At 39.8% G+C, this 23,248-nt stretch overlaps 1 protein-coding gene across 1 annotated transcript in view; it reads left to right on the plus strand.

Moving 5' to 3' along the window:
* The window catches only part of LOC106539315 (prolyl endopeptidase FAP), a 60,268-nt gene extending 37,256 nt beyond the window's left edge, over nt 1-23,012 (plus strand). The window contains exons 17-26 of the mRNA XM_087709737.1: nt 1,383-1,430; nt 2,765-2,863; nt 5,106-5,175; nt 6,476-6,670; nt 12,101-12,155; nt 14,264-14,363; nt 15,359-15,423; nt 18,181-18,253; nt 18,560-18,633; nt 22,727-23,012. Coding sequence (XP_087565863.1) covers nt 1,383-1,430; nt 2,765-2,863; nt 5,106-5,175; nt 6,476-6,670; nt 12,101-12,155; nt 14,264-14,363; nt 15,359-15,423; nt 18,181-18,253; nt 18,560-18,633; nt 22,727-22,825 — 878 coding nt within the window. The 3' untranslated portion in view covers nt 22,826-23,012. The remainder of the gene's footprint in view (nt 1-1,382; nt 1,431-2,764; nt 2,864-5,105; nt 5,176-6,475; nt 6,671-12,100; nt 12,156-14,263; nt 14,364-15,358; nt 15,424-18,180; nt 18,254-18,559; nt 18,634-22,726) is intronic.
* The last annotated feature ends 236 nt before the right edge of the window (nt 23,013-23,248 follow it).

The raw sequence follows: 23,248 nt of genomic DNA on the forward strand, positions 1-23,248 counted from the left end.
CCAATCATGAGGATGAGAAAGAGAGGAAGCATCTATCCATGGTTTCAGCCAGGGCATTTCTCCACTGTTCTAGAACTTGAACTCCTAGAAATTGAACCTAGGACATTTTTCACCCTGTAGAAGGATTCTGCAACTGAGCTCTGAGTTTATGGAATGAGGAAAGACTCTGTCAGACCAATGCTCTGGCTTACTTTCTTAAAATAAACTTTTAAAAGTAGTTTCTTTGCCTCCCATCCCATCTGTGCAGAAACACTGTTTAAGTTGCTTCCGGGTTGAAAGGATAAACTGGTGACATCACCATTGTCCAGGGGATGAGTTTCTTTGCTTGTTATGGCATTTAAAATCCAAACCAAAGTAAAAATAAAATAAATTATAAAATATAATGCAGATTACATTTAAAGAGAGAAATCTGGGTGCAGCCATATTGGTAGATTAGTATGGATGAATAAAACTGATGTTTGGATAGCAATGTACATTTTCCTCAGGTCATATTAGGGAGAAAATAGTTGCTGTGCAGTTTTCATCATATATTTATGCTTAGTACAAGGTATACAAGCATCACAAATGATGACCATGTCTCTAGCAAAATTGCAAACATAACTAAATAAGCACTTCCATCATTCATCTGTGCCAAAACTGTGTCACACAGGGAATGTGCTCACCTTGAGAAATGAGTTAAGACAACTTATCCAGATTCTTTTGTGCATGGTTAATTCTGTGCTCAAGTTATGTAACCGTTTAGGTATCTTTTCATCTGGGTGAGTGAAGAAAACTGTATAGAATGCAAAGGTTAACGTTTTACCTTATTCTCAGCAATGCTGTTGATACACAGAGAGAGAGGGGAGGGAGGGGAGAGAGAGAGATTGCTACAGATGCTCTTACACAGAGACAGAAGTAAATTTCTCAATGTTAATAAGAAAAAGGACCTGTTTGAATTGCTAACTTTCTACAGTAATAAGAGTGGCAAAATGACATTGCTTTTCAGATTTTACTGCATCTTACTGCTATGAAGTATTATCAGAGATGTTTTTGTACTTGTGGAATCCCAGAAACTGGATAGTGTTCTCTATAATATAAATGCAGACATTTGTGGGTTGAATCCTGCAATCCCACTATCCATTGTAAAGGAGCCTCAAGTAGGGCACTTTGTAGAAACGTTGAGGAAGTTACTTCCAGTACATCTACTGTCATTCTAACACCCAACTGGGCTTTGCAGTTTGCTCAAATTAAAATGTTAAGCTTATGGGAAAAAACAACTGTGAGTGATGAACAAATGGGAATATGTAAGCAGCTAAGCAATGAAATTATTTTCAGTAGTGATAATATGTTTCAGATCTTTTGTTTTAATGGAGATTCTCTTTTTATTCTAATCAATACTGCAGGCCCAGGCATCCCCATTTCTACTATATATGATAACAGATATAACAAAGGTAAGAGTGTAAGGACTTGCCTCTCCTCTCTGCTCAAGAAAGTAGAACTCTTGAAACACTTAGCATTTCAAAAGCAAACTTTTATTGAAAGGAAAGTGATAGCAAGACAAAGAAAGCAGGATCTGAGGACTCCTGTGCAATTCTGTTAGGTTAAAGCAGTTAGAAACCCCTCCCCTCAGTCCAGTGTTGAATAGGCCAATCTACAGGTGCAAAGTTGTTTTGAGAATCGCAGGCTGAGAAGGTGATAAGTTGTTCTCCGTTCATTGCTTGCTGGAGGCTCCGAAGCTGAGACAAAACAGATGGCCCTCTCCACCTTACATTCCAAGAAGGTAAATCAAAGTACAGGATAAATAGGCACCAGGAAAAAGGCCATAAACTAAAGAATGCGCCCAGGCCCCCTTCCCACCAGAATGGCAGCGTCCCCGGTCTATAAGACCTGACAAAGGGTATCAAAGCCTAACCAGTTTTACACACTTTGAGGCTAATCTTAGCCACGGTGGGCATAAGGAGAAAAGTCATACTTCAAAACTAGCATGGCAAAGACCAGCTTCAACCTGGCTCATCAGGATGAGAAGAGATAAGGGCCCCATCATGGGTCACTGGGGGGGGGGAGGGAAATGCCAGAGCATGTTTGTGCTGTGGTTAAGCACAAGCGAGGAAAAGATCTTTGATTCTGATGGCCAGAGTGATAAAATGTTTTTACACTTCATTTAAAACTGACTTGTATTGCCCAATTGCAAGAAAGAAAATACAAAATTCTGTTTAGGTTTGGTATTCATAATCAGCTTCCGTAAAGTTTTAGGCACATAAATCTAAAAAGATGTGAACACTGTTTAACTATGAGTCCCCTTCGGGGAAAAGGGCGGCATATAAATGTAATAAATCTAATCTAATCTAATCTATTATAATACTGGCTTTGCTATTTATTTGTCTGCTTTGTATGTTAAGTAAATATACAACAAAATCATGATGATATAAATACTTTATCATGATTAAATTCTTTCATTCATTTAAACACTTAACAGACTATATTGAGTCACACATTACATTATTTATATCCAGATTACCTAATAAATTGAATTTACTACCCTGTAATGAAGTTTACCTTAATTCCAGGAAACATCCCTGCATTTTTCTAGGAAAATCTCAACTCTTTTTCAGTTATATCATGAAACTCTTGCTATTTCCATAATTATAAACTAGGGAAATTCATATAATCTTTTAAATTTAACAGATTTGACATTTAACCTTTTATTAATATCCAGTTGTGTAACATTTCAAGAACAGAGAATCAATGAGAAATGCATTTGTAATTCAAAACTTTTTATACACAGAAATTAGAGTCTTAGAAGACAATGCAAATTTGGAGTCTGCTCTGCAAAAAATCAGTTTACCAATAGAGAAGATTAACAAACTTGAAGTGGATGGTCTAAGTAAGTATTATTTGTTTGTCGTACCTAATTTTTCAGCGTATGCACAAGAACTAAATCATTGCTATTTAAAACTTATGGTGTAATATCTGAATTTAGATCAAGAAACAGTACAGTAGAGTTTTCCCTTCAACAGTGTAATTAAGAAATGAATTCCTAGAATCCTATACATTAATAGCAGAGGTGGTTTTCAGCTGGTTCTTTCCCCGAACTGGTAGGGGTGGCTGCTGGAGGCTCCGCCCACCTTCCCCAATGTAATGTGTGACCTTCTGGGTATGCAGTGCGCTCACATTTGTGAACCAATAGCAAAGGTAAGTGAATCCCACCACTGATTAATAGCCTATTCCCAGACAAAGACTGCATAGCACAGAGATGTGCAACCAAAGTGATGAGGAAATTGGAGCCATCCTCCTATGGCTCTTTGGCTTAGTTGTATATCTTTAAGTTTCATCTGGAGAAAGTGAATAAAAGTAGTCCTTGACTTACGACCATTTGAAGTTACAATGACACTGAAAAAAATTACTCATGACCAGTTTTCATACTTAGCAGATCATGCCAGACTAATCTTATTGCATTCTTCGACAAAGTGACAAAATTAGTGGACTAGAGGAATGCCGTCGATATAATTTACTTGGACTTCAGTAAGGCATTTGATAAAGTAGACCATAGCCTACTACTAGATAAAGTAGAAAAATGTGGGATAGACGGCATCACCACCAGATGGATTCGTAAGTGGCTGACCAACCGCACTCAACATGTAGTCCTCAATGGAACTGCATCTACATGGAGGGAAGTATGCAGTGGAGTACCCCAAGGCTCTGTTTTAGGCCCAGTAGTCTTCAACATCTTCATCAATGACTTGGATGAGGGGATAAATGGGGAACTCATTAAATTTAAAGTGTTAATACCACTTTATAAAGCCTTGGTGAGGCCACACTTGGAATACTGCATTCAGTTTTGGTCACCACGATGTAGAAAAGATGTGGAGACTCTAGAAAGAGTGCAGAGAAGAGCAACAAAGATGATTAGGGGACTGGAGGGGACTGGAGGCTGGAACATATGAAGAACGATTGCAGGAACTGGGTATGTCTAGTATAATGAAAAGAAGGACTAGGGGAGACATGATAGCAGTGTTCCAATATCTCAGGGGTTGCCATAAAGAAGAGGGAATCAAACTATTCTCCAAAGCACCTGAAGGTAGAACAAAAACAAGAAGCAATGGGTGGAAATTAATCAATGAGAGGAGCAACTTAGAACTGAGGAGAAATTTCCTGACAGTTAGAACAATTAATCAGTGGAACAACTTGCCTCCAGAAGTTGTGAATGCCCCAACAGTGCAAGTCTTTAAGAAGATGTTGGATAGCCATCTGTCTGAAACAGTATAGGGTTTCCTGCCTAGGCAGGGGTTGGACTGGAAGACTTCCAAGGTCCCTTCCAACTCTGCTATTGTATTGTATTAAGATTGTTGCAGCATCCTCATGTCATAGAAATCCAGGCATGACACAACAGGCATATATTTATGATAGTTTCAGTGTCCCGGGTTCATATGATCACCGTTTGTAATCTTCCCAGCCGGCTTCTGATGAGCAGAGTCAATGAGAGAAGCCAGATTTTCTTAATGACTGCATGATTCATTTAATGACTGCATGATTCACTTAACAACTAGGACAAGAAAGGACATAAAATGGGGCAAAACTCACTCAGCCACTGCCTTGCTTAGCAATGGAAATTTGGGGCTCAATTGTGATCATAATCCATGGACTATCTGGGAGAGCGCTTTTCTTACATCTTTGCGTCATCTGGCTGATCTTACCTGGGCTCGGGAGCTAATCAGCATCAAACCTTGTTAATGCTTAGATCAGATACTAAAAAAAGGAATCATAGATCTGTAGACTAAATTGGCAAGTTGAACAAAAAATAAAATCCTGAAACACAGCAATGGAAGTCTAAATTCTACACAGTTGCCAAGAAAATTACATGGACAAATCCATGAAGTTCTCAGGACTCAATCAGACTTTATAAGGCATCACAAACCACAGATGTCACAATAGAAAATGCAAGTGTATAATGTAAAATACAGCATGACATGCATGATTAAAAGAAAGGACTGTGATAGTATTTAATCCACTTGGTCTATCAACAATGCAAACTTTGCAGCCATAAATATTATCATGGGATCTTAAACTGCCACAGGAAGTTTCCCATTGAATTCATTCATTCTCTCCCTTCCCCTTTTTTCTTCCAGCTTTATGGTACAAGATGCTTCTACCTCCAAAGTTTGATAGATCCAAGAAATATCCTCTTCTTATACAGGTGTATGTAACATTTTATTCAATTGTCCTTCCTATATACCTTGTATATACTTTCAAATTTATCAATACTTTGCAAAGCTGGCCACAGCACATCGGGATCAGCAATAGCAATAACACTTAGACTTACTGTATATACCACTTCACAGTGCTTTACAGCCCTCTCTAAGTGGTTTACAGAGTCAGCATATGGTCCCCAACAATCTGGGTCCTCATTTTATCCACCCAGAAGGATGGTAGGCGGAGTCAACCTTGAGCCTGATTAGATTTGAACTGCCAAATTGCAGGCAGCTGGCAGTCAGCAGAAGTAGCCTGCAGTACTGCATTCTAACCACTGCACCACCACGGCTCAATGTATGCTGAGTATGCAGAAGTTCTCAAGTGAAATCCTCTTCATCTTCAGGGGGAAAACTCCCTGTAAGGCTGCTCTTCTCAAGTAAGATAGCTCAAAGTAATGTAGGAAATTATTTGTATTTTCTACCACCATCTTTGTTTCTTCAGGAGCTCAAGCTAACAATTTTGCCCATAACAGCTCTGTGGACAGACAGGTAGACAGACAGACAGACAACACATACAAACAAACACACAATTTTGGTCATTGACAAATTAAGATTTGGGGGATATTTAGAAAATAAAAGAGGGCTGTTTGTCCAAAGCTACGCAGTGAGTTTCTTTGGCCGAGGGTAATCTTCTCAATCATAATAGTCCAAAACTTTAACCACTGTGTCCTTCTGCATCTGAGAAGTAATTCCAAAACTCCAGTGAGCTAGATTAGTGATGGCTAAATATTGGGAATGAAATTGGGATATGCAAAGATATGAGTGGTATAATGAAATTTAGAGAAAGGCAACAAATGATAAAATAACAACGGAAACTAAATTTTAAAAAGGGATGATTTAAGTCAATAATTATAATGAAATAAGGGGGGGATTTTATAAAATCAGTGTTGGTGGAAAGCAAAGGGAATAAACCTAAAGACTATATGTCATTTTGAAGGGTATAAGGGCACAATTGGAATATATTATATATCTTTTAGTTGTTATAGATAAAGAAATATAAGGGTAAAAAAAGGTCTCAGGGTGGTGCATTATAATATTTGCAGGTTTTTTTCCTTTTTCTTTCTTTTTTTGTATTTACTATGTTTGTATTATTTGTATTTTTAAATATATATATGAAAAACAAAAAACAAAACTTCAATGAGGAAGTCCTTCATCATTCAATTTTTCTTATTACTATTTATTAAATATTTTAGGACCTTAGGGATGTTAACGTAGAATGTTTTACATTCCATTGCTATTTCCTGTAGATATGGAGGGCCTTGTAGCCAAAGGGTGAAGCATACCTTCAGCATTAGCTGGATCAGCTATCTTGCAAGCAAAGAAGACATTGTAGTAGCACTTGTGGATGGCAGAGGAACCGCTTTCCAAGGCGATAAGATGTTGCATGCGGTCTATCGAAAACTTGGGGTTTATGAAGTTGAAGATCAAATCTCAGCTGTAAGGTAAGAATAAGGAGAAATTTGTGGGGAGCATTGCAGGCCTTCTAGGAGTAAGTCCACGAATAGCTGCCGAGATTCATTCAGGGCTGATCATGTTTGATGCTAAAGAAATGTATGTTAATAAATTAGTTATAACTACTATTTGCAGTGCATATGGGAATATTCTGAACAGTCATGCTCGAACACTATTTAGATTTGGGAATTTGGCAAAATTTAACTTAAGCTAAATATTTGGCAAAATATTTCTGTAGCTTTGAGTTTATGTGGCAGTCTTTACAAAGCTACAGAAATGTTTTTTATTATTTCTCCTTTTACATCCCAATATTCTTGACCTATCCCATGAATATAACAGTTTTTCCTCTGGATTTGGTGGAATTCTTGGAATGACCTCTGGGTTTGTTTCAGAAGTCAACACTTCTGAAAGCGGTGGTGGCATTCAAATTTTTTTACTACGGTTCTGTAGGCATGGCTTGGTGGGTGTGGCTTGGTGTGTATGGCAGGGGAAGACTACTGTAAAATCTCCATTCTCTTCCACTCCAAGGGAAGGATACTATAAAATCCCCATTCCCTCCCCACTCCAGGAGAAGGATACTGCAAAATCTCCACTCCCTCCCCACTCCAGGGGAAGGATACTGCAAAATCCCCATTTCCTCCTGATCAGCTGGGACTCGGGAGGCAGAGAATAGATGGAGGCGGGGCCAATCAGAGGTTGTATTTATCAGTTCTCCAAACTACTCAAAATTTCCACTACCGGTTCTCCAGAACTGGTCAGAACCTGCTGAATACCACTTCTGCTTAAGAGGTAAAGAGCTCTGAATACATTAGGAAGGATATAAATTTGATGCTCCAGATGCGTGGAAGTAATGTTTGCATGGACCTTTTTTTAAGCTGAGCAAAGATTATTAGTCTGACTTGACAAATTACGAACCAGCCGGACTAAGAATAAAACCTAGAGCTTCTCACCTCTTCATCTTGCTTGCATGTTCCTGTAAGTGTAACTATACGGATCTCTTATCTCTTTCACCCCATTTCTCCTTTCTGATGCTTCCGTTTCCTTTTTGCTGTTTAAATGCACAGAGTGAAGCAGATGGGGCAATTTACCGTTTTGATTTCCATTTTGCTATCGTTACTTTTTTTTTGTACAATGCAATAGCAGAATTGTTTGTTTTATAGTAACCATAACAGTTTTAAATTGGTGTCATAAAGTAATAAACTGAAGATACTAAGGTGAAAGATGTGATCTAGGTTAGTTTTACACATACTCATTCATAAGTACAATTTCATTTTTCTGTACCTATCAGGTTTTTTATCAGCAAAAACATGCATTTAGGAACTGGGATTTTGATATATTTAGGTCTGGATGGGGTGGCACTATCCCAGACAGACCCAGTTCATGACTTGGGGGGAGGGGGATTCTCCTGAGCTTGGGACTCTACTTGAAGAGCATGTAGCAGTTGTGACCAGAACAGCCTTTGCACAATGTTGGTTTGTGCACCAGTTGCAGGATTTCCATGATCAGGAGTCCCTGCACTCAGCCATTCAAGCCCTGGTCATCTCATGTCTGGACTACTGCAATGCCCTTTACATGGGGCTACCTTTGAAGGACATTTGGAAGCTACAACTGGTACAGAGTGTGGTGGCACAGGCAGAACTCTTCTATCGAAAAAAAGATAATGGGAAATTTCCTATTTTACTCTACAGCCCCACCTGCGCTGGAAGAGGAGGCATGCTGCAGATCCCATCAGTCAAGGAATTTCGACTGGCGGGGTCAAGGAGAAGAGCCTTCTCTTCCATGATTCCTGCCCTTTAGGTAGGTAGGTAGGTAGGTAGGTAGGTAGGTAGGTAGGTAGGTGGACAGATAGATGGATGGACAGCAGGCAGGCAGGCAGACAAAAAGACAGACAGACACATATGAAAAAAGACAGTGGAAGAACACTTTTGCAATGGCATGAATATCACATGGTGTCAAGGTTGATTGAAAAGAGAATGTCTTCAGTTGACTTTAGTTTTTTTTGCAATACATATTAATAATACACCATCCAAAGAAGTGAAGTTTTATTGTAAGCATCAATCGGAAGAATCTTCCACCTATTTGATATTTTGGTCATTTTTTCTCTGCTACTCTGTTGCTGAATTCCCTGGTGATGATCCTCATTCATTCGAGTTTCTAATAATGGGGTTATGGTCCCATAAGCCTGCTTGTTTTTTAACTACCATACATGTGAAAATCAACCTTCCTGATGCCCTTTCTTCCTGCGACTGCTTTATTGAAATATGGGCCAGATCCTTATGACCCACTGATGACCCACTGATAAGATCCCACATAATATTAACTCTTGCTAACCGTGTTACTTCGTCAAGCTCATGCCTTTGGACCAGTGGTGGGATTCAAATGTTTTTACTACCGGTTCTGTGGGCATGGCTTGGCTTGGTGTGTGTGACTTGATGGGCATGGCAAGGGTACTGTAAAATTCCCATTCCCTCCCCACTCCAGGGGAAGGATACTGCAAAATCTCCATTCCCTCCCAACTCCAGGGGAAGGATACTGCAAAATCCCTATTTCCTCCAGATCAGCTGGGACTCAGGAGGCAGAGAATAGATGGGGGTGGGGCCAGTCAGAGGTGGTATTTACCGGTTCTCCGAACTACTCAAAATTTCCACTACTGGTTCTCCAGAACTGGTCAGAACCTGCTGAATGCTACCGCTGCTTTGGATATCCTGTGTTCTTAGGCTACCTCTTTGTGAAGCCTCATGAAGCTTCACTTGCAATGTAATCTTGATGGGAGCATTAATAAACTGAGATTTGAATTTGGATTTCCCATATCTAACCTCAGATTCCAAGTCATGCTTTCAACTGAATGACAAGGAAAGGAGTTTTTATAGAAGATGTCTGTTCATTGTTAAGAACACCTTAGTTTCAATTCTGCTTCTCCCAGAGATTGAGACAAATGACTTTTCCTTAGCCTCAATTCCCTGCCCCCCACTGCACCTGTCCAGTTTACCTTGCAAGTTGTAGACGAAGATAAAGATTACAGCTAGAAAATGTAGAGAAAGTACTCTAAATAGGTGAAAGTGCAACTTAAAAGCTAAGTATTACTAAGTAGTTCTGTCATTCAGGCAAATAACAATACATTTAATAATATATCCCAAAACAACTGGAGCACCACCTGAACACCATTGCCATTAACAAATTCACCATTAGTCAATTGCAAAAAGCAGCTTTACTCGGAACAGCTTACATCCTGTGACAATATCTCAAACATTATCAAACATCCACATCTGCATATCTCAGGTCTTGGGAAGGACTCAATCATCAACATCTTTATTTAACGACCCCATAATCCCTTGTGGAGTGGAGTCTGGGCAACTGAATGAAGCTAGCAGAGTTTTTAAATGGCCAGATGCCCTTCCTGTCACCAATGTGGAGTTTTGTTGCAGATATATTCCCAGAGAGAGAAATATCTGTCTCTGTTTAGGATCGAACTCACAGCCTTCTGATTGTGAGGCAAAAGCTCCAACTCTAGGCCACCGCACGACTCCCTTGGGAAGGACTCAATAGGTGGACAAAAATGCTAAATCCAGTCTGAACATCTGGCTGACTGTGTGACGAATAATAATAAAGGCAAACTTACAAAACAGAGAGCTGAAAGAAAAATAAGTTCATTAAACTTATATCAGAAAGGTCTAATAAAAATTGACCTTGTCTCCAAAAGACTTTTCAGTGATGATCTATATAGACCCATTTGGGAAGGTTGGGCATATTTATCAAAATGGCTCTCTCATTCAGACCTAAAAGCTGGATAGAGGAAAGTACTCTCTGTCCATTGGAGTAACATGTTTTTATATAGAACTTTGACTTGAACATAGGATAAGGAGACTGGATGAGACACCACCATGAAATCACAGAGCTGCATGTATACACACAGAAACATATTGAATTGAATTGAATTTATTAGATTTCTATGCCGCCCAATCCCGAAGGACTCCGGGGGGAGGTTCAGATTGATAATATTTAAAGCTTTTTATCCCACCTTTTCATGATCAGAAACAATCCTGTATTTTGATAAAGCGCCTATTACATTTAAATCAGTGGTGGTATTCAGTCGGTTCAGACTGGTTTAACCAAACTGGTAGTGGCAACCTGCGTTGGGCCTGTCCTATTTAGACACGTTTTCTAAGCTATGTGCATGTGTGCAAGCTGTGCACATGAGCAAAGTGCATGTGTGGAAGGCCGTACCCACGTGCAGAATACACAAGCGTGCATGCTCACATTTTCGGTGCAGAGATCTGGTGGTAAAATTATGAGAAACTCACCTCTGATTTAAATGTTTGAAGCTGGGCACATCAGCAGATCCCATAGTCTAGGCTACCAGATCAAGGTTGCTAAAATCCTGATGCCCAGAATATGCCACCAAAGAAAACCAGTATATAGAATAGAATAGAATAGAATAGAATAGAATAGAATAGAATAGAATAGAATAGAATAGAATAGAATAGAATTTTATTATTTGTATGCCTCCCTTCTCCGGGAGGACTCAGGGCAGCGAACAATTCAAAAGGGGGAAAAGGGGGAACATAAAAACGAAATACAAATAATAAAAATAAGCAACAGTCGCACAACCATACATGTCGAGAGGGGAGGGAACTCATCACCCCCAGGCCTGCCGGCAAAGCCAGGTTTTGACAGCTTTTCGGAAGGCCTGGAGAGAGGTGAGGGTCCGAATCCCTGCGGGGAGTTCATTCCAGAGGGCCGGAGCTGCCACAGAGAAGGCCCTCCCCTGGGTAATAGCCAGATGGCATTGGCTGGTAGATGGCACCCGGAGGAGGCCAACCCTGTGAGATCTAATGGGTCTGTGGGAGGTAATTGGCAGCAGGCGGGCTCTCAAGTTTTATAGTCATCTCTTGACTGCCAAGATTTTTGCAGCCCTGGCCTGATAAACATACCATAGGCAAAATAAAATCTGTTTTTTTAAAATTCCTACTTGGAATTTATTTTATTTATACACACAGATATAATTAGTTATAAGTTAATCATGTCCACAGGATTAGGGTTAATGAAAGGTCGGTGAAGTTAGGTTTGTAAATCACAATTTCTCCTGGCTTGTTTAAACATAGTTGGAAAGGGCAATTTAAAATTAGAAGCAGAATTTTTTGTAAAATAGAGGTTAGAAGGAGGTTAGGATTAGATTTGGCAAAAGTTGCCAAAACGCATACATGTGACATTGTGGCTTAAGATAAAATCAAAATGACCTGCTGTCTTTGACTTTACTAGGCTCAGACCCATATTAAGTAGCTGGTATCTATTAGCACTGTAATTAGGATTTTTAAAATATTTTTGTGCCACATAACCCTTCTTGTATTTTCTAGCATCCGAAAGTAGTTTAAAATATCTATGTTTCTTTAATTAATTGTGTGCATTTTTCTTCCAAACAGAAAGTTTATAGACATGGGTTTTATTGATGAAAAACGAATAGCCATATGGGGCTGGGTATGTATATATTATTTTATTTTATTTTTTTTAAAAAAATCCTGAATAATCATGTTTTGTTTAGCCTGTCACTTGCAGTTTGTTTTTCTTATCTTCTTCCTTGGCTTGGATTCCCATAAAGCAGCTTGGCAAATATATATATATTTATATATGGCATATTTTCTCAAAGGAAAATGTCAAAAACTGAATTCATTGGTTGATGTTTGAGAGCAGGTAACATTGTTGTGACCAAAGGAATGTATAGCTACGGTTTATTTCATCACAGTCTATTTTTCAATGAATCAACTCATAAGGTTTTCACAACTTTTACAGTGTCATAATCCTGCCTTATGTGTCATGGTTAGATTCATATAACATGTTAAATCCAAACTAAAGATATTGTGACTTGGCAAAAAGCCTGTAGAGATTCTCAGCCATCCAGAGCATGGTTATCCCAAAGGCTTTTAGCTATACAATTTGGGACGAACACCCTTTGAATGGTGTGGGAATAGGAACTTTTCCAGAGGAAAAAATTGCAGACTACAGGAACCAGGAGCACTGCTCAGGTGACCCTGAGGACACAGACAAACCTCCAAGTGCTTCAATGACTTTCTAAAAGGGTGAAAATGACCAGCTGCCTGCAAGGAATATAAATCCTTCCATTCCCCACTATCCTGTCAGAGCTGAAGAAGCTTCTTGGATGAGAAGTGAAACGTCTTCAAAAGGAAAAACAAGGAAGTCCAGCTGCCTCCAGAAAAAGCACCTTTGGGACATTATAACTTGGCATCTTCTGTGAGCAGACCCCAAGATCAAAGCCCATACCCTGTGTGCATATTTATTTTATTTGTCATTACATTTATTGGCCGCCCATCTTAACTGTGGGCACCCATTTCTGAGTAACCCCGTTTCTCTGGTTTCCTTTGCACATGTTCCCACCTTGAGACAGATCAGTAAAATGATGTCTAGCCCATCATTGTCAATAACACTGCCATGTTATTTTAGTATATCTCAAATCCCATAATCACCTCTCTTGTCCTACCACGTGCTATAATAGCAAATGAAGTAATTAATACTATGCTGCCCTTTAATGGCTGGGTAATTCTGCTGCTGAGACAGTTCTCTCACTCTACACTGTGGGAAAGCTGTTCCTGATTTTTTTCTTCTTCATCATCTTAGTAGAAGTTTTCTTTGTTGCTTACTTTGTAAGGATTGCAGTCCCTTGATAATGCTGTTATATTACATAATGTTTTATTCATCTCCACGCAATGTAGTTCAGATTCTTGAACAACATTATGCCTTAGAACAGGGGTGTCAAACTCGCGGCCCATGGGCTGAATGCGTCATGAGCTGTCTAAGCCCACGGTTTAGCAAAGGGGGGGGGGGGAAGCTGCGATACGTCACATGACAACGTGACGTGAGTTTGACACCCCTGCCCTAGAATTTCAACTTTCCTAATATTAGTACATTCCTTAGTCTCCCTCATATGTGTAAATGATATGTGCCAATCTGCAAAAGGGCATGAAGAATGACCGAGAAGAGCTATTTTCTCTTTTTATGAAAAAGGCTTGAAAAATTGAGAAATTTTGTCACAGATCATCTCTAACGTAAATGGTTGTTACTCGTCTGCTAAAAGAACATCTGGGGCAGAGCAACATTTTCTTTCACCTTCTGTAGCCATAATAGCTGGGTGTACATAACATGCAAAGTCAATCCCAAATCATAATATGGTTTAATACGATGTAAGAATCATAGTTCCTTTCTTCTTTCTGTCCTTGCAGAAGGGAAAATGCAGGTTCGGGTTCTCACTCAATTATGGAACTCACCTGGCTGATTTGGGATCAACTCTCCCAAGATTGTTATGAGGTTAAAATAAGGTGCAACATCCTCAGGTGCAACATTTTAGGCTCCTAGAGGAATTAAAGAGATGTATTTTTAAAGAAGAGAAATATTTGGAAGTCCCATTTGTTCCAGTGGCTCATAGAAAATTATTCAGGAGAAACTGTTGAGCAGTCTATGTTCCTGGATGCCAAAACAAATGTTCTCCTTGGCTTCAGTATATTATGACTTGGATTCTTAGAGAGCAAATACTTGCCTTTTCAAATATTAACTTCTCTCTTGTTTCCTTCTAGTCCTACGGTGGATATATTTCATCTCTGGCACTTGGGTCTGGTACTGGCATGTTTAAGTGTGGAATAGCTGTGGCTCCTGTTTCCAGCTGGGAATATTATGGTATGGAAAAAAACAACTAAAAATATGAGGTTTTGACAGCTGGATTATTTTTTAAAAATTAGGTCACTGCTAGGCCTTTGCTCATATGAAAAAAAAAGGTGTGAGGCACACTTCATCTAAAAACACCTTCTTCAAAATACACTTTCTTTTAAAAACAAACACACCTTCTCTTGAGCAAAGCTTGCTTTGAAATAGTTTGCAGAGCTGCTGGGTATATGACTTCAAAGCAGATGTTCTTAAAGCAAACACGGCAAATCCCCGGCCTTTTCAAAGACACCGTTGTCCATGAAACAGCTCCTGTGTCCAATTATTAGGTGCCCTTTTTAAGATCAATCATAGCTTCAGATGCCTGCTCTTCATCTCAATCGGTTCTGCACGCAATCTTGTGGCTATGAAGCTGGCAACTTGGCATCAGGCCCAGCTACTTCTTGAACACTCCTCCACCTTCATTACCCTATTTATGCCATCCCAGGCATCCCCCCCCCCCACAAGGGTTTGCTGCTGAAGAAACTATAGGAAATGGTAATCGGCCCACAAATCAAAACACATAGAATGCAAATCACAGAGACATGTAATTAGTTCCACATAACCATCAAATTAAGGTACAAACAGTGTTATTTTGACAACTCCCTGCTTCCTTGGCAAAAAAAAAATGTATATTTTCGTAATGAATTCAATAAGGAGGTCTATCTGCGTAAAATGGTTTTGCACTTAATATACAAACTAAGTGAAGGCACTCTCTTCACTCTGGCTAATAGTAGGCTTACCCCTTGTGTGATTATGGCTGCTTTGATGTGTTTTGTAGCCTGAGGCCAGCTTTAAAAGTACAGTAACTGTCCATTTTGTGGAAAATTATAAGAAAATTGCCCAAACTTCCCCCTTGAATGCCCAGCATGAATGAATGTAAATGCATGCTTTATAATACATTTGCTCTTATGTCCATGTGTTAATGTGTTTCTGTGCAACGTGACAGCTGCATTTATTGTATATTGCAGCATCCATCTACACTGAACGATTTATGGGTCTTCCCACCAAATCTGACAATCTTGAGCATTACAAAGTAAGAACTGTGTAAACATTACTATACTTTAATTACACTCTTATTATTTAATTTCAAATTTCCTTTTCCTGCCTTTTGCTCCTTGGCTGGGTATGTGGGCTGTCCTCTTCCTGTCTCTGCCGGTTCTTCCATCTGACATTGTCTTAAATTGATATTGAGGGTAATTGGGAGTATTCCGTTCAGGGAACCAGGCGGGTAGGAACTGAAGCAAGGCAGGTTGTGAACAAAACAACCTTTATTGGCTAACAAGTAAATGCTAACAAGTAAGGCAACTCTGGAACCAGCAACAACGCTTAGCCATCTGACAGCTCTTTATATATCAGTTGTCAGACGGACCGACCAATGGCGGGGCTGCGTTCTCTTGCCAAGCGACTGCTTGAGTCTTGATCAATCAGCAGCGTTCCTGAGCCAACACATTCCTGGAGAGCTGTCGTAGCTGTGAGGACATAATAGGGAGGCCTCGTCTATTGGGAGGGGGGGTAGGCATGGTTGGCAGGTTGACAGAGGGTAACACATGCTTTTATAAAGGAAATTAAAGGTCTCCTTTAAAACTGAAAAAGCCATGCCCTCATAGCATAGCCGTTACTTCATCCCCAAACTATACTGAGATAGCTTAAAATGTCTTGAGTGGTTCCAGTATTTCAACAACAATAAGTCACAACAGTAAGCCTTGGTTGTGAGCTGATGCAGTTCATTGATTCTGTTGGTTGGTGTTATAGTCAATTTATGGCCAGCAGGACATAGGAGCCACTGTGTTGGTACTGAATCACTCCCTGTGGTCCTCAGGCACTGTCTTTGGGAAGGAAGAAAATCCAGGGAAATAAAACTTGGCTCTTTTGCTGTACCCACCAGGGATAAGTTGGCCTGAAGGCAGCTGACCAATGGGCAGAAGGAGGAAAGTGGCGGGGGGAGAGAGATGCCTCTGCTGCTTTAAAATTCAACTCTCACTGGGTTCCTCTATAGTTCTTCAGTCTGCTTTTTAAAATAAAAGTTTAATGCTGTTCTGTAATAGCGTTAAACATGTATCCAAAAGAAGCCTATCAGATGCTACTTGGAGTCCCTTTAGATGCACTCACACAAACCACTTGGGCAAAAACAGAGTGGCGGATGATATCCTTGTCAGTCTGTCTATCAAAACTTGCCACCTTCCCCACTCAGCCTGCGTCAATAGATGTTTTCCTATCGACTGCTAATATTTGAGGGTTGGGAGGGAAACAAAATGGAAGGTATCCTCCAACTTTTTTTTATATGTCCTATACACAGTGAATAAGGGCTGGCAAGATAGGTATTGCCAGTGAGGGCACCCAATTCTGTGCCAATATGGTTTGTGAATAGCTCAAAGGATTGGCAGATAGTAGGTTAACTTTACTGGAAAAATGAGGTACAGTGGAAAATGAGAAATTAAGTTGAAATGAGATGTTTATTGAGCCATTCATAGTTTTATCTTGCTTCTCTTTTCTGGGCTATACCTTTTCTGGGCTACCTAAGAAGGAAGTCATTTCTTTGAACTAACCCTAAGGTAACCATGATTCAAACAAATTTTCAAAATAGATTTGCAACACCATTTATTACCGAAATGTACACTTGGCTGATGGCTGTATCTCTTTTAATTATAACTCCTGTGAGTCTTGCGTTGAATATTTCTGTGAGATGATTATGATGTTAACCATTCAGTCATGTCCGACTCTTGGCAGTTCTATGGACCAGGTCTCTTTACATCTGCCGATCTTGTGCTAGTCCTCAACTTTTGACCACAATTGACCCAAAATTTCTGTTGCTAAGTGAGACATTTGTTAAGTGAGTTTTACCCCATTTTACAACACTTAACAGTTGTTAAGTGATTCACTGCAGTTGTTAAGTTAGTAATATGGTTGTTAAATGAATCTGGCTTCCCCGTTAACTTTGTCAGAAGGTCTCAGAAAGTGATCACATCTCTCTCTCACACACACACACACACATAGACACACACACACATGCACACACACACACACACAAACCCAGGACATTGTAACCTTCATAAATATGAACCAGTTGCCAAGCAGTTAAATTTTGATCACATGACCATGGGGATGCCGTAACAGTCACAAGTGTGAAAATTGGTCCTACGTCACTTTTGTCAGTGCTGTTGTGACTTTGAACAGTCACTAAATGAACTCTTGTAAATTGAGGTCTATCTGTATTTGCAGGTACCATATTTTTCAGAGTATAAGATTCATCTTTTTCCCTCAAAAAATCTGGGTGCTTCTTACACACTGAATACAGCATTTTTGGCCTCCCAAAACTCCCCCCCCCTTCACAAAAATGGTTGTGCATAGCTTTTAGGATGTTCCAGAGTGCTCCTGGGGACTGTGGAGGGCAGAAATGAGTGAAAAACGGGCCATTTTGGGGTCGTTTTGGGGGGGGCATCCCCCAGGAGCATTCTATGAGCCTCCTAAAGGCTATGCATGCCCTTTTTTGACAAAAAATGGGCCCGTTTTCCCGAAAAATGGGCCGTTTTGGAGAGGTCAGCAGAGTGCAAAAACTTTTTTTTTAAGTTCCTCTTCAAAATCTTGGTGCGTCTTATAGTCTGAAAAATACGGTAATTCCTTAAATAAAACCCATTACGCCTGAGATTTAAGAACAATTAGCAGAAAGTAGAGAAAAACTTTTCACTGGCTGATAGATTACTGTCACAAGAACATAGGACAATTGGTAACGAAGGCACCTATCCTTTTTCCTTTTGACAGCTGCGTAATTGTTAATTATTTTCCCTTTCAGAATTCAACGGTTATGGCAAGGGCTCAGAATTTCCATAATGTGGATTACCTTCTCATCCATGGAACGGCAGATGGTGAGGTCTATGAAAAACCAGTACCAATCCTGAGAGAGAACCACTTTGTTAAAAAAACATTAAGCATTTCTCTGTTCCTGTGAGCAGGGTCAATACATTTAGACATATTTTCATTTTCTATCTGGCACATTGAGCACCGCTGACTCATTGTTGATCGACCCTGCTATATCGCTTGTTAACTCATGACATGAGTCTAATGTTCTACTCTTGCGTGCTTTCTGCTATTTGTCAGACTGGTAGGATTCTTGTTTTTCATCAGCCACATTCACTTTCCTAATTTCTTTTCTTCCTTGCTTGATATTTCAGATAATGTTCATTTTCAGAACTCGGCACAGATCTCCAAAGCCTTAGTCAATGCACAAGTGGATTTTCAAGCAATGGTAGATATGATCAAATCATTTCAGCATTAATGGGTCACGCAAATAATTTGGGATAGTTGTTCAGTGTTACCTTTGGAGTGGGGATAGCTTTTAATCCACCCTCAGTCATAGATGTTTCAACTGCTAAATTTGGGGAAGTTATTCTCACCCAGTTCAGCTTACTTTACAGAGTTGCCTTTATGAGTGGAAAATGGGAGGACTGATTGATTGATTGATTTTGATTACATCATGGCATTAAGTCAGTATTGATTCTTAGTGGCCACATAGATTTTCTCCATGGCAATCCATTGATAAATTTGGGGAAGTTATTCTCACCCAGTTCAGCTTACTTTACAGAGTTGCCTTTATGAGTGGAAAATGGGAGGACTGATTGATTGATTGATTTTGATTACATCATGGCATTAAGTCAGAATTGATTCTTAGTGGCCACATAGATTTTCTCCATGGCAATCCATTCATAACTTGTGTTTCAGGTTTTCCAATAGTAAAGCAGTAGGAGGGACTGCTACATATGCTGCTTTGAACGGCAGCTGCTACTGCAACTCAATCAGAATTGACCTGGAAAGGACCTTGGAGGTCTTTTAGTTTAGCTCAAGCAGGAGATCCTATACCAGTGACCTGGTATAGAACTTTTCGGCACTGAATGCCCAAACCAGAATATGCGTGCATGCGCCTGCACCAGAGTGCTGGAAACCTGAAGACAAGCTGGCTGGTACATTCATGCCTGTTTTTTGGCCTCTTTTTTTGGCCGTTTTCAGGCCATTTTCTGGTGCTCTGGCACCCGTAAAGACCAGTGGATATACTGAAAACCAGAAGAGCAGCTGGCGATGGCACACATGCCCACAGAGATGGCTCTCTGTGCCATGGCACACGTGCCAGAGGTTTGCCATCATAGTCCTATACCATTCCAGACTGTCCATTCTCCTCTTAAAATTCTCCAGTGACAACATCTGGCAGCAAACTGTTCCACTGGTTAATTGTCCTCACTGTTAGGAAGTTTCTCCTTAATTCCAGATTGCGTCTCTCTTTGATTAGTTTTTATTCATTGTTCCAGGCCACAATGATATGTAGCTTAGCCAGACAATATATTAGAGTACATGGGAAAGAATGGGGGGGGGGGGACTTCTGGAATTAAAATCAAGTCTCCAAATACTACAACTAATTAAATAAAATATAATTAATCTCAAATATTCCTTTAATTAAAATTCTGTTTAGCAGGTATGGCACTGTAGGTCCAAAATATGCCCAATAATATTGTTTGTAAAATGGCCTAAATCTTGAGAAATTACTAAAGGTCACAGATTTTCACTTCATTTGTATTGGTTGCCAGTTGTTTTCTGGGTGCGATTCAAGGTGTTAATTATGATCTTTAAAGCGCTCCATGGCTTAGGCCCAGGGTACTTGCGAGACCGCCTACTGCCACTGGTAGCCTTCCACCGTCCAGTACGATCCCACAGAGTTGGCCTCCTCAGGATGCCGTCGGCCAGGCAGTGTCGGCTGGCGACCCCCAGGGGGAGAGCCTTCTCTGTGGGAGTGCCTTCCCCTTGGAATGAGCTGCCCCTGGAGTTTTGCATAACCCCCGACCTCCGGTCCTTCCAGGGCACCCTAAAAAGTTGGCTTTTTCAGCAAGCCTGCCTGGCCTGAATAGAATAAAATACATTATTAATTTTAAATTGTCAATTTTAATTTAATCCTAAATTCGATGTAAATTGTCAATTGAAGGTTATTGGATTTCTTATTTACTCTTTTTTAACTTTTGTCATGTGTGTTTTTATGTTGTACGCCACCCTGAGTCCTTTGGGAGAAGGGCGGCATATAAGTCCAATAAAACCAAACCAAACCAAACTTCACTTTCTCATCCAAAGTATTGCAAAATTTTAGGTGGGAACATGAAAATGCCACAGCTTTTGCTGATCATTTGGGATTTAACCTATAAGCAAGGTAATTTTAGGCTAAATTTTGGGTCTAGCCAATGCTTTTCAGGGTATCGTAAGCACCATGGTGCCTATAGGAACAATACCCCTTGCTTATGTAGGGAGCCTCAAATATTTCTCCAATGGACAAAGGACAAGACTCATCTCCTTAAATCCAATTTTCCTTTTAAACTGGAATCATAGATGCAAGTGCCTGCTCTACCACAACTTATATAGAATAGAATAGAATAGAATAGAATAGAATTGAATTGAATAGAATAGAATTGAATTGAATTGAATTGAATTGAATTGAATTGAATTCTTTATTGGCCAAGTGTGATTGGACCCACAAGAAATTTGTCTTTGGTGCATATGCTCTCAGTGGACATAAAAAGACAAGATATATTTGTCAAGAATCGTAAGGTACAACACTTAATGATACTCATAGGGTACAAATAAGCAATCAGGAAACAATCAATATAAATATAAATCATAAGTATACAAGCAACATATTTACAGTCATGCAGTCATAAGTGGGAGGAGATGGGTGATAGGAACGATGAGAAGACTAATAGTAATATAGCCTTAGTGAATAGTTTGACAATGTTGAGGGAATTATTTGTTTAGCAGAGTGATGGCGTTCGGGGGAAAAACTGTTCTTGTGTCTAGTTGTCTTGGTGTGCAGTGCCCTATAGCTTCCTTTTTAGGGTAGGAGTTGAAACAATTTATGTCCAGAATGTGAGGGGTCTGTAAATATTTTCACGGCCCTCTTTTTGAATTGTGCAGTGTACAGGCCCTCAATAGAAGGCAGGTTATTTCCCAATAAGAGAGGAGGGTGGAAACTAATCGAGAGAACCAACCTGGAACTAAGGAGAAAATTACTGGCAGATTAATCAACCAATGGAATGTCTTGGCTCCAGATGTTTGTGTGTGCTCCAACACTGGAAGTTTTTAAGAAAAGATTGGACAACCATTTATCTGAAACGGTATAGGGTTTCCTGCCAAAGCAAAGGGTTGGACTAGAAAACCTTCAAAGTACCTTCCAATTCTATTCTTCTGTATAAAAGGGAGATTTGCCCTAGATGCCAAAATTGTTCTAAACTTGGGGTGGGGGAGGTTACCTCTGATAGGAAACCAGCATGTTTATGCTACTTGTCAAAGCATACATATAAATGGAATATAAATGGAGGGAGGGAGGGGGCTTATTTTGCAATTTTGAAGGCCTCGTTCCAAGACAAATCCTAATGATTATATCAGCTGTTTTCATTACAATCAGTACAGATTGGCTCCTTCAGCTTGGATGTTTGCCATTGTAACCTTGTTGCCCCTTCAGGAACTAAGTGGCTTTTGTTACAAAAGATAATCAAACACATTTTGGCTTTTGTTCTTGAAACAGAAAACCACCTTTCTATAACATGCTAGAATGGCAGGGTCTTGCTATGCAACCTTCTATTTGAAGAAATGTCCATCTGGGTTCAGTTCCAAGTGGGGAGAAAGTCACTGGAAACATGGTGGCTGTTTGGAAAGATGATTTTAATCGTGGACAGGATCACATGCCTTGAAGAGGTTGGGTGAAGAAAAAAAAGGGGAGAGATGCTGAGGGTGCCTGAATTTTATACCCTCTCTAGGCTTTTGAATTTGAGCTTGCATTCTGATTGGTTGTCAGACTCCCATGGGGCCATGCAGGGGCAATTCTGTAGGCCATCCTGAGTCCCAGGCTTGGTTGAGCCTTGCTGGGTGATGTAATCTTCCCAGGTGCCATGTGGTGAGATGGGTAGAGGGCTAATCCTACCTTTGTTGGATCTTGGGTGAGGGCGTTTGCCTACGAAATGACCTAGCTATCTCTTTATCTCTTAAATGTGAACATCTGCTGAGGGATATTGAGGATGGTGGGGGCTATTAAGAGTGAGTCTGTTTCCTGCCTAAAAACATGTTTCTCCATTTCTCATCCAGGGAAATATAATATTCTGCCTTTTCAATATTTCCTAGAATATTTCATTTTTCTAGGAGATGGGTGCTAACTTCCTACACTTCCTTAGAGGATGAGAGCATAGATGAGATGCAAAGACCCAAATCCCCTTTTCTGTCCCCCACCCCATCTTGTAAAAGTTTTTTTTTCTGTTTGTTTGAATTCTGCTTAAGAAACATAGGATTAAGATAATGTTTCTCTTCCTTTTCAGTGGTACACAGACCAAAACCATGGAATTCCAGGCCTTTCTTTGAAGCATCTCTACATTCACATGACCCATTTCCTGAAACAGTGTTTTTCTCTGCCTTAAGGAATCCTCTCTTCTGTCTTGATTCCAAGACGAAGCAATGTGAATTGCACAAACTATGCACATTCCAAAAGTAGGCTAAACATGGAATTAAAGGGGTGATGATGATTCTTACTGACCCTTGTGTACCGCTTGGGAATTTTTGTTAGCTAGGAAATAAATGAATAAAAATAAAAGTGTGAAATTAAAAGCTGCATATTTTGCTTATTCTCTCCCTATATTGTCAAAAATGTCACATGTCAAATACAGGTATACATTATGAATCAAGAATATAAAGAATTCTGGGGGCTGGGGAAGTGTTCTTGGAGATAGTCATGTATCCGGATGATTATTTAATCTAGCAAATGGATTCACTGGAAAAAAAATGCTTCAAAAGGATCAAAGACAATTTCGCTGCAAATGAAAGGGAACAAAATGGCTGCTTAA

This window comes from Thamnophis sirtalis, unplaced genomic scaffold (assembly GCF_051295495.1).
Source record: "Thamnophis sirtalis isolate CommonGarterSnake01/CBP01778 unplaced genomic scaffold, rThaSir2_p1.2 scaffold_1, whole genome shotgun sequence".
Classification (NCBI taxonomy): domain Eukaryota; kingdom Metazoa; phylum Chordata; class Lepidosauria; order Squamata; family Natricidae; genus Thamnophis; species Thamnophis sirtalis.